Here is an 11,891-nt window from a genome sequence, read left to right as displayed (position 1 = left end):
AATTATGCGACAAGTGACTGTATTTTAACGATAAAGTTTCAAGTAGAAAAGTATGGGAGATCTCATAGAATAACACGAGAAAAATGAGACCGTTTAGTTTAAAAATTGAGAATTCTTATTAAGTAAGGTTGATAACACTGAACGAATAGATAATAGAATTGTAGCAATTACAAGGCTCTTTGAAAGGGTTGATATGTCGACAGGACATAGTTTATGTCATCGAAATTGTGTCGAGAATTGTCAGTTGCAGACAGTCACGCTTGTCGGGATAGCGCTCTCGTTATCATTGACGTGTTCGGAAGATCGTCGAATACACGAGAGCCGGAGTGGTAACAGTTGTTTGTACAACGGGCGTTTGTACAACAGTTGTTTCTACAACGGACAAGTCGGTCGTGGCGATGACACTGTCAAAAACAAAAGTGGGTCGGTTTTCATCAGTGTTTACGACCATTATCAATCAGTGTTATTACGCTAAGTCAAGTTATAGTTGTCTATGAAACCAGCAAGTTCCGCTCTCACAGTGCTCTAATATTTGGGAAAAAAATACTGATTTTAACAGAACAAAATCGTAATTTACACATATATTTATTGGATACAATATTGCTCAACCGCTACAATATAGAAAATTAAGTATTTTTCTTTCCTTCATATCGACCAAGACAATGACATCGTATTCCGCCTGTTATTTATTGTTTTATTAACGTATACATTTAGTAGTGTTAAAAGCCGAGCTATAACTATCTTCAAGAAAACACAAACGAGTTAAATGTACAAAGAAACGACAAACAATAATATAAAACATGTAGGCTTAAAAAACAAGAACACTAATAAGGAAAGACAGGCTCCAGACAGACAATGCTAATTTATTTAATGTATACATAGCAAAGGGAAAGTATTGGAATCGTGTCAAATTTGATCCTACGAGTTTTTTCAAAATCTCCACGTTTCGAGCTCTCCTAACCTAAAAAAAAAGTCAAAGAAAACAGCAAGAAATCCCGTGAATATATATGTATGTGTGTGTGTTGGCGTCTATTTCGTTTAATATCTCAAGACAAGGTAAGATTAAGAAACAAAATTTGTCACGGTAGCTTGTGTATAACGGGCATCGATGCTATTTTGCTGATAAAAGGTCGAGGGGAGTGGAGATGGGGATGATCACGTGTCATATCTCGCGTAGGGTTGATCTTAATAAAGATTTTACTTGTTGTTAGCATTTACGAATCTTTATAAAACTCCCCTCTACCCTCAAAATTAAGTCTTTTGCTATTTTATAATAATTAAAAATATATAAAATTTTTATTCCAAAATCACGTAATAGATGGCGCCACATGTAATTTTATTTATTTATTATTATTATTATTATTATTATTTAGTTATACATTAATAATTAAACATTAATTTTTAAAATAAAATCTCATAACAGCCAGGAAAGTTACGCAACTCGTTGCTAGATTATTTCAAATTGTAGTCCAGTCAGAACTCAATGTAAGTTAAATTGAAGGCAAAGAGTAATACGGAAATTGAACCCACAGTCATGGTAACGACGATAAACCGAAAAACCGAAGAACGACCGCGAATTATCTACAGCAATGGATTGCGCATTTGACATATCAATTATTTATGTCTTCGAGTTATTATAATTATAATTACTTCAAGACATAATTATAATTATAATAATTACTAGCTGACCCGGCCACACGTTATTGTGGCTCAAAATGTATCTATTATAAATGTATGACACTTCCCCCGTGGGGGGAATTTCAAAAAATCCCTTCTAAGTGTACATTCTCTTGACGTACCCTATTAAAACGCCATCAAAAACGCATCTAAAATAGTATAATAAAAGCCGAGTTCTTCACGGTAAGCCTTAATCCCGTCCATCTCTCCCAGTATGGAGAATTTCGACATGTATATTATATAGAAACACGTGCATATTCGAATGCAACGTTGTGTCAAAATTTCAAAGGAATCGGTAGGAACAAACGAACGTTATATTTTATTCATATAGATAGATAGAAAATGATCTGCTTCAGTCCATTCTCACAGAAAAGCAGAATGCCTGACAGAAAAGCAAACTTAGGTCGTCGGAAGGTAGCGCCGTCTGTTGGACATAAAAGCCTTAATCCATATATAAATATATTTTTGAAAGGGGGAAATGGTGTAGGGGTATGAACAATAGATAGTAGCCGATTCTCAGACCTACTGAATATGCATATAAAATTTGGTCAAAATCGGTAAAGCCGTTTCGGAGGAGTACGGTAACAAAAATTGTGACACGAGAATTATATATATAAGATTTATATCTTCATTCTCTTCATTTTCAAACATTACTATTAAAAGTACTAGATGCAAGTATATTAATAACGATTTATACATTACTCAGATTTCTATTTGCTGCAAAACACGCATTCAAACTGATGAAATCATTTTAAGTAATTTCGTTTATCACAACTTGTTTCTATTTTTTTCTCGACTATAAAGTGCAATTAATCGACCACTAGGCATTGAACCTTTAAATATTACCGAAAGACAAATATTTGAAATTGGCTGAAGAGGAGCAACATAGAGCCCGAAAACGTGTAAACAACGCGTATCAACTAAATAAAAAGATGAAAGAAGAGATGAAAACTAATAAAAGATGAAAGGATGCCTAGTGGTCGATTAATTGCACTTTATAGCGCTTAAAGAAAAGATGTGTGAGCATTACATCCTAAATAAGGACATGCCGGAAATTGCGGCTATTATTAAGGATCTACTGTTAACAAACACTTTTCCTGCCCATGTCACTGAGGTGGTTGAGAACGTTGAAAAGTTTGGGTTAGATTGCAATTTGAATTCCCGAGGCACTCATCCAGCCACCTTCATCTGTCCCCAATTCTACGTGGAGTCTAACAATAAACCCAAAGGCTCCAATATATATGCAGATGGGTCTAAGTCTAACGATGGAGTGGAATTTTCTTCAGGTTTTCATACCAGCATGCACGAAGACTGAGAGCAATTTATCACTTGATGATAATTATTAATTTTGGAATATTGACGCACAAGGAGAAAACCTGTCTTCTTGCAGCAGCGATGCAATGTGTACCCGTTAAACGTCACACTGTTGATTATTGTTTAAGTAAAAAGTTTTGACGTAAGGAAACATTTATTTACGAAGTCAGCTTACGAGACTGTTCATATATATATAAGAAGTGATATGTACGGCGTTACCCCGAGACGATTGCCAATGGTTCAACAGAAAATTAAGACAGAAGGTGATTTCGAACATCGCAGAGTCGTCTTTTATGTTGTAACTGAAGTGCAAAAGAAAAGAAGCCATCCGAGATCACGCAAGAAGTTTTCCTCTCATGAAAAATCACTACTTTCGAGAGCATGGTTCAAAAACAGGAAATCTGAATACTGATCGAAGCCCGAAGAAAATATATAAACATTTCAGGAAATCTAAAACCATGTGGTAAAATATCGATTGAATCATAATACCCTTCACAAAGATTTCAATCTTAGGTTTAGAAAACTTCGCTTTCAGACACGTGTGATACATATGATAAGTTGTTTGTTCAGCTTTAAATTACACCGATCCTAAAAATGTTGCAGAAGTGAAAAAACTAAGCGAGGAACACAACACAAATGGGAAAATTAAGTACAGAATGAAACAAGTCCACACAGAAACTGCGAATAAAAGTGAAAACACTGCTAATCTCTGCAGTAATATGCAGCAGGTGTTATTCGTTCTGCAGCTAAGGCAGTCAGTTGTCTTTTACCAAAGACAACTTTCATGCTATAACTTCAGTTTGCCTGGGCCACCCACAGGAGGGGGAAAAAATGTTTTTGTGGCACAAGTCCATAGCAAAAAGAGGCTTGTCTGAGGTTGAATCTTTTATAATTCAGCAGATAATAAATATATTTCGGCGATTTAAAGACGATGAGAGTCGAAAACTTATTCTATGGTCCGAAATTTATTAATGTAAAAAATTCAGTGTTCTCTCTGTTTCTATAAAAATTCTTTCACAATTTTCCAAAATGGAAGAAACTCAAGAGATATTGGAAAAAGATGTTATTCATAAAAATTTCCAAGAATTTCTATTGCATTTTCATAATTTATCAGTGAAATTTGGAAAAAAAGTGGAAACTGGATCCAATCAAATAGTCGGAAAATGCTGTTATCTATATCTATATCTATATATATATAAATGGACGTGTGTGCGCCTATATCTCACTCTGCAGCCAAAACTACACATCTCGCATGAATGGTGTTTGTGTGTGGTAATAGCCCCAAGTCTCCAATCGTGCACTATGGTGGTTGCGTCTCGATAGCTGTAAGGGTATGGGAAATATGAGGGTTGAAAGTGGTTGACTCGGAAAATGTGTGACGCTTCAATCAGAATTTTCCAGTTTTTTCTAGAAAGTTCCAGAAACTAGAAGTGAAATTTGGTACACAGTTAGGATACGTCATGAAAATGGACACTAAGAAAAATTTTTCGAAATTCTTCCCGCAGGGGGGAGAGGCTGAAGAACGGCTTTCTACTGTACTATTTTAGATGCGAATTTTTGCATTTAACTACCTTTAGTCTTCATTGAGTACTTAGGGGTATTAAATTGATAACATTTCAGACATTGTTATAAATATTTTTTATATATTTCGATTTTTTAACCAAATGTTCGAACCGTTTTAAATTCGAATTTGTTATTGCATATTGGTTCGATTATAGAATGATTGTAAACGTTCCAGAAAATTTATCAAATTAAAAACAGTTGGTTTGATTCTCAGCAATTCCCAGCGGTAGGTGTTATATAACAATTACTATGGTTGATGAAATATTGAATGTAAATAGGATTTGCTTGCAAAATCCGCGCGAACGAAGCCGCGGGTAACAGCTAATATCTTATAAAATGAGTCCGAGTTTTGCAGTAGGTGTTTGTTCTATACTATAACACGTGTTCAAAATAATTACTTAGATTTTTAGTAATTATAAGACAGGAAATATTTAGATTCTCTGTGGGTTAAGACGGCCAGCCTATTGTTCTGGGGGAGCGGGAATTCGATCCCAGCAATGAAGGATTTTTGTAGGTTGACTGTCGCGGATATATCGATTCCAGTCCCTGTTAAATCAGCCGCCAAATCCCTATTGTGCATCTGGCTGAACCTTCATTTGGTATAGAAGAAAGTTTTCTTAGAGAGGGAAGAGTAAATAAATTATAATTTAATTATTTTAAACGCGGCGCTTAATTTCTCAAATTAGAAATCAGTTTATAAAAATTATTTGCTTCAGTTTTTTGTTTGCCTTACCGTAAAATTAATTAGAAAGTAATTTTTATCAAGTCATATTTTAAATAACAAATATTCTACAATATTCAACATCAGATTATCGTGTAAGTCTGTTCTGACATCATAAGAGTATTTCGTCATACTTGATAAAGTAATCGAGTATTTCTACCTCTTATGTGATATAGCGTGTGACGTGTATATTCTGTGTGACGTACTAACACTCGTTACTATGTTACGAGTACTGACGCCAGAACTCGCTAATGAGGAACCAGTGTGGTCGTTCTAATCCATGTTAGTTTGTAGATGTATATTCCAATCATCTAACAATATAAAATTCGAAGTAGATGGTGCATAATATATTCATAATATTAAAGTTTATAATTATTACAGTAAATTTTCCTTTCACACCTTAAATTTCAGGTGATTTATAACTTTATTGAATAAAGAATCTTTCTAGTGATTTTTAAAAGTTTGCTTCTTTTTGTAGTCGTTTACAATGGAACCATTAAAGAAAATTGTGGACGGTTGCACAATTCGAAATATCTTGAACCTCATTTATACGATTCAGTATATCACTGGGTTCCTACGGCTCCCATAGACATTCCCAAAAGCATTCCCATTCAAGTAATTCTTTTTAATAATTTAGCCAATAATATTCAGCCTATTTCATTTGAAACTCCAGCCGTTATTGTAAATAATAATATTTAAATTCCGTTACTACATAATTGCATATAAAAACAAACCAGATACTTCTACCAGCCTTAACTTCTCAGTCACTTTATCTGAGCATAAACATAATTTAGAAATTCATTTCCTGATCAATTCCAGAATATCTAATAGGAAATTCTTCTTAACAGATTAATGACAATGAAGATTGTTAGTCTGATTATATTCGGGTTATTGATGGTAACGTAATCCCAAACAACGTATGTTCATATTTTGTTTATACACATTTCAATGCATTGATTCATTTTGATGCACATTGCACATTGATTCATTTTTTAAACATTAACTCTAATTTAAAGGCACCGATGTACAGAGTAAGTCAAAAGTTGCTTAACACCCTTAAAAATGAAGCTGAGTTATACGTAAATTCATATTGTATATGAATAATCATTTAATTATTATTTATTCTCAGATAAATTTATTGCTTAATTAATTAACCGTAGAATATCTAGGCAATAAATATCACACAAGTCACGATTTTTATGTTTGAAATTATAATAGAACTTTAGGATTATAATAGCCTGACGTTACGAATTCTGTCACTAGTGTGAAAGGATTAGAGATGTCAATAATAAAAACATTAGTGTTGAATTTCGAACACTATAATGGAACCCCAAGGAAGAAAAATTACAGGTGAGGTCCTTTTATAGAATTATCAGAATTGAATATAACGAGTAATTAAAACTAGTCCATTACACAGGTGTTATTATGAATTTGGATTAGAGAAATGGTATGAGGGAATAGATCACTTCGGCAATCCGGCAAAGGGTGATGTTTCACGAGAGGAATTACACGGGGATCTGTTTCCTGTTTATATGTTAAACACACGAAGAAAACCCGGACAACCTCACGTGCCAACCCGTTAGTGAAATGCAAACACGCGACTATCACTGTTTTTTCTAATTTATTTATTTATATCCGTACTCGACAATTAGCGAGCCAGGGTCTATTATATTTCTACAACTTTTAATTAAGATATTTTTGATCAAAATTCAAAGATTATAAGTTCTTCCGTCAGTTATATAATGAACTTAAATCTTATAAGAGCGATAAGAAGCTAATTACTACTAATTACATCCTTTCTGCAAGTATATCATTTCCACATAAACAAACTTTTCCGAGAAACTTCACTTCCTACCTTTTTATCGACAGCAATTTTCAATGTCAAATATCACATTTCACTTTTCGTAACGAGTGAATATGAATGAACATTTCTATCGCACGATGAAGATATTAATTAGTTTATTCATATTCACGACTTTGTCCATTCTTTTCACTTCTGCAAAGAGTCTTTCGGAAATTCCACTGGAAAAAGATACCGAAAACTTTCATCAAAGGTAAATATTTTCTACAAATCTTTCAGTGTTTTGATTAGTTTATTTGAACTTTTAAAAACTTTTTAGTAACATTTGGAAGAGAGTAGCAGTAATAATGGATCCGAAGAACCTTTGGGATGATGGTGTTATACCTTACGAAATAAATGCAAATTACAGTGGTGAGTTTTTAAGATTTTTAAGATTTCAGTGCAGATTTAAATAAATAAAATTGTTTATTGAATAAAAACAAACATAGAAGTTTAATTAAATAATTTTTCTGATATTCTGTGAGTAGTAAAACATGGGCGTGATTATGTAAAGAACGAGAGTAAAAGGGTGTTCAATCCGTCCGTTTTTCTGACCGAAAAGAATCTTAGTAACTGAGTTAATGTCATTTCATGTTATGTATATTTAATTTTCTATATCTTGCAGATAATTATATAAAACTTATCCTATACGCAATGGATATATGGGAATCGAATTCGTGTATAAAATTTGTGCCAGCTGAACCCATTCATAAATTTCGAGTAACATTTACAAACGTCGGCAACTGTGGGTAAGAAATTGTCAATTTTTAATTTTCAAACAATAAGACACAGATCAAGTTTTATGAAATCTCAATTTTTTTGTTGGTAGTGTCTCTGGATCGTGATAATTTTATCAAAGTTATGTATGAAAATATAGACAAAGGTAACTTTATTTATGGTACATAAAAGTTGGAGGAATGCTTTTGCTTATTTACATTTTCCTTGCAGAAAGAGCACCTCAGTATAGAAAAGTAAGTAGTGATGATGCGGATACTCTAGGATTTTCCTACGATTTCAACAGCATTATGCATTACACGTCACACACGAGTTCTGGAAAGGAAAGTATGCAAGCGTTAAATAAAAGTATATCATTAAAAAAACGCAACAAGAAACTAAGTAAAACAGATATCGCTGCTGCAAATAAACTGTATAAATGTCCAGGTAAATACACTACTTTAATGTTTATTCTCTTAAAAAGGTAAAAATTACCTGTTGATGTAGCTCAAATTCGGCTGATTGCACAGACTTTCCCACCTTATAGGTAAAGTGATGAAACGAAGTCAGAGACGAAGTTTAAAATACACGCTTTGATACAACGTAATATGCAATAACACAGAAGTAAAAACTTAATTGTACACAATGAATTTATCTATACTTAGAGTTTCCACTGATCGGGAACTACGGGTCCAGAATTTTCAGTACGAACAAAGCGTGTATTTTTGAATTCTTTTCTGACTCAGTTTCATCATTTAACCTAAAAGCTGTGATAAGTCTGTGCAATCAACCAAACTTGAGCTGTATCAGAAAGCATTACCACAGTCAACAAGCGATAATATTCAAAAAAATGACTAAAATTTAATTTTATTAACAGATTTTTACGTTAAACTGAAGAGGAAAATCGATAAAATAGACACGTCTGCTAATAGTCTGACATCACGTAAAGGCTCTTGTCAATGGTTTATAAAAAGAGATCCGAGTGAATTTATAGAATTTTATGTCGAGAAGGTTGACATACCCGAAAGCAATGGATGTTCCTCTGGCTATTTGCAATTTCAAGATGGATACACGTCCAAATCACCTGTAATAGGTAACTTTATATGTGTATATACGAGTGTTTAAGGCTTGATGCATTTAAATATTCAAAATAATAACGTTTTTCAAAAGATTAAAAATATTATGTCGAAATGCTCTATAACAAGACCTCTTTTTACACATCCTAATTAATATTAATATTAACGTGTATTAATTAATATACAAATCTTATTAAGACGAAGTATTTAAATGTAATTGTAGTATAATATAAATTATGATGTCGCCAACGTATAAAGATAATATTAGTCTTAATTATAATATTTAAAAAATTTAACAACATATGGAGGTAAAATGTTTTCACAGTTCTGCTATGTTCAATCAGCCGGCTCCTGACAATTAAACTTGGCAGAAATATGAAAATATTTTAGTTTTTTCGTGTGTTTTTATAGATGTAAAATACTATCAGTTATCTGTTACATCATGTTACTCAGCATTACTTACTGCACATTCAAAATTAAGTAACTTGTCTTATGCTATTTAATATTAGATCGTGTTTGTGGAAAAAGAAAAAACAGAACTTATTATAAAACGGGAAGAAACAATCTCTTGATTACGTACAAGTCTTCAAACTCCGGACCTGAAGAGTTCTCTCTAACGTACAGAGGTAGACGTATATCGTGATTTACTATTTCACTGCAAATGATTTAATGCAATTTTTAATAAATTCATAACTCATTTTACTTTTAGTTGTTTGCAACGGAACCCTTAAAGATTACGGCAGATTGCAAAATCCAAACTACGACAATCCTTATCCATACGATTCAATATGTCAATGGGTGCTGGAGGTTCCCATAGGCCAAGTCGTCTTAAGTTTTGAGACATTTTACGTGAGAAAAATATAACTTAGAAATCGATCTCCCGTGTACATTCAAGAGGATTTAACATGAAATTCTTCTTAACAGATTAATGACGATGAAGATTGCCAGTCTGACTACATCGAAGTTATCGATGGCGACATCGATTCCGGTAGAGTAATCTTGGATAAAGTGTGTGGTAATAAAGCGCCCGGTGTTATCGTATCAACCGACAACAAACTAACTGTCACTTACGTATCGAAAAACAGAAATAAGAAAAATAAATTTTCAGCCAATTTTGTAAAAGGTAAAAATAATTTAATCTTCTAGCGTTAATTTTATTGGGAAGATGAAATTAGAGATTTGTCATTTTTAATTAGATTTCACTAAATAAAAGCTAAATTTATTTTATATTATTTTTATGAAAAAATATTTGACAATTGTCTAAGTTTTGTGATATATTCCGGCTGTAAACAATATTCTAAGTTTTAGAGAAGTTATTAGTGTTAATCTATAATTTATGCAGCTACAACCACTAAAAAGAAATTAAGTCTGTTTGTTATAATTTGCACTAAACCTTCCTGCAGAAGATGAAAGTACAATAGACACATTGTTTACTACATATTTAAAATTTTATCTATTCATACGTGCCTTGTTTGCAATGGCGTATAAGACCTAAACCTTCAATAGATGTGATCAAATCTTAAGAGTGGAATGTTTGGAAGTTGCAAGGATGACCTGTTTGAAAATATATATTATACCTGCTAGAATATTTAGTATTTTATGGATTTTTTTTTAAAATTAAAACTGAAACTTTGCAGAAATCGACGAATGCCAGTTGCCAGATCGAGGAGGATGTAACGATATTTGTGTAAATACAATAGGAAGTTACCGCTGCGAATGTTTACCGAATCGCATTTGGGTTAACCGTACAAATCAGTGTGAAAGTATGCCAATTTTTATGCGCAAAAAATTTTTAAAAGTACTTTTAACGATACTTTACTTTTCAGATTTCATTCATTCTTGTGGAGGAACCGTACAGAAGGGCGAGAGGGTCGTGATTGAGAGTCCTTCGTATCCAAATCCTTATCCAAGTAACACAGACTGCACTTGGAATATTCTCGAGAATAACTTTCGTATGACCATCTTTAATGTCGATATTAATGGATCACAGGTATGAACTAATATAAAATATACTTTTATGATTTTGCTGTACCGATGAAACCATGGCCCAATACCTAAAAGGTTCATTGGGTTTTACTGTACGCAATGGATTTTTTTTTAATGCTAACAACATAGATTGCAATGGTTCTAATATGTGCATTATTTTACAATACGTACCCAAACATTTCATAATAAATGTCTTTAAATTAACAGGATAATTGCTTGGATCAAATAATTGTTCAAAAAGCAAATGGAAAAAGAGTAATTTGTGGTTCGTCAGGAATTCAAATCGCACAATTCAGGGGTGCATCTAATATGCAAATCCGATTTCTTTCGAAGGAAAACACCGAGAGAAAGGGATTTCAAATACTACTGGAACCACTCTAAGAGATTTGTTTTTCTAATATTGTTATATATATAGAAGCTTCAATCTTATATCCATTTTGTAATATTTTAATAATAATTATTTGCTATAATTCTTGTTTTATGTTATTTTAGTTTTAATTGTTAAGCTATAATTAAAATGATAGTTTTGTTTGCTTTATGCCAATTTTAAATAATTGTAAATTGAGATTTTTTAAATAAATGATTTCAGCATGAATATTTGTCTTGTTTTTAACTGTTAGATAAATTACATATTTTGTTTATTAACTAGAAAAGTAAGTAAACGTGATTTGAATTATAAAGTTTTGGCTATGCTTTATTTCTTTTGTTGGTAGATATTTTAACAGGTTACTCAATAGCAAGACGAATTAATTGCTGTGTAAAGTAGACTTTTTAATAATCTTGTATGACAATTTACTATACAGTTTGTTATTTTTTATCATTCACTACAACTAGCTCACGACATTCTTTAATTTTAATTAAAATCCCTCCTATAAATCAATGGAATACTAGCGTACTCACATCTTTTCGAAATTTATTATGTTTGTATAATGTAATGACTTAATTAACAATGCCTTCATTTTATTTAATAAGATACCAAACTTTTAGATGATGCTTTAAC

The 11,891-nt window shown here is 32.3% G+C and overlaps 1 protein-coding gene and 1 long non-coding RNA gene across 2 annotated transcripts; both read left to right on the top strand.

The window, feature by feature from the left end:
- The first annotated feature begins 7,085 nt into the window (after positions 1-7,085).
- LOC136981796 (uncharacterized) lies at positions 7,086-7,886 on the top strand. The gene is made up of 3 exons (XR_010881770.1): positions 7,086-7,329; positions 7,396-7,487; positions 7,741-7,886. It is a non-coding gene; the product is annotated as an uncharacterized lncRNA (long non-coding RNA).
- Positions 7,887-7,952: 66 nt separating this feature from the next.
- On the top strand, positions 7,953-11,438 carry LOC136981795 (bone morphogenetic protein 1-like). Its single transcript, XM_067278168.1, has 9 exons — positions 7,953-7,998; positions 8,064-8,276; positions 8,707-8,922; positions 9,415-9,531; positions 9,615-9,754; positions 9,830-10,028; positions 10,543-10,668; positions 10,732-10,895; positions 11,099-11,438. The coding sequence occupies exons 1-9, from the start codon at positions 7,977-7,979 to the stop codon at positions 11,270-11,272; spliced, it is 1,371 nt and encodes a 456-aa protein (XP_067134269.1). The 5' UTR covers positions 7,953-7,976; the 3' UTR covers positions 11,273-11,438.
- Positions 11,439-11,891: the final 453 nt, after the last annotated feature.

The sequence above is a fragment of the Centruroides vittatus genome, unplaced genomic scaffold (genome assembly GCF_030686945.1).
Source record: "Centruroides vittatus isolate TY-2023 unplaced genomic scaffold, ASM3068694v2 contig_794, whole genome shotgun sequence".
NCBI lineage: Eukaryota > Metazoa > Arthropoda > Arachnida > Scorpiones > Buthidae > Centruroides > Centruroides vittatus.
This window is presented reverse-complemented; position numbering and strand designations above follow the sequence as displayed.

Excerpts from the sequence above, each read along its gene's own strand:
- LOC136981795 (XM_067278168.1), top strand. The coding sequence starts at position 7,977 with ATGTATGAAAATATAGACAAAG. Across the intron at positions 7,999-8,063 it reads GTATGAAAATATAGACAAAG|AAAGAGCACCTCAGTATAGA; the intron begins GTAACTTTATTT and ends TTTTCCTTGCAG. Across the intron at positions 10,896-11,098 it reads TCGATATTAATGGATCACAG|GATAATTGCTTGGATCAAAT; the intron begins GTATGAACTAAT and ends TTAAATTAACAG.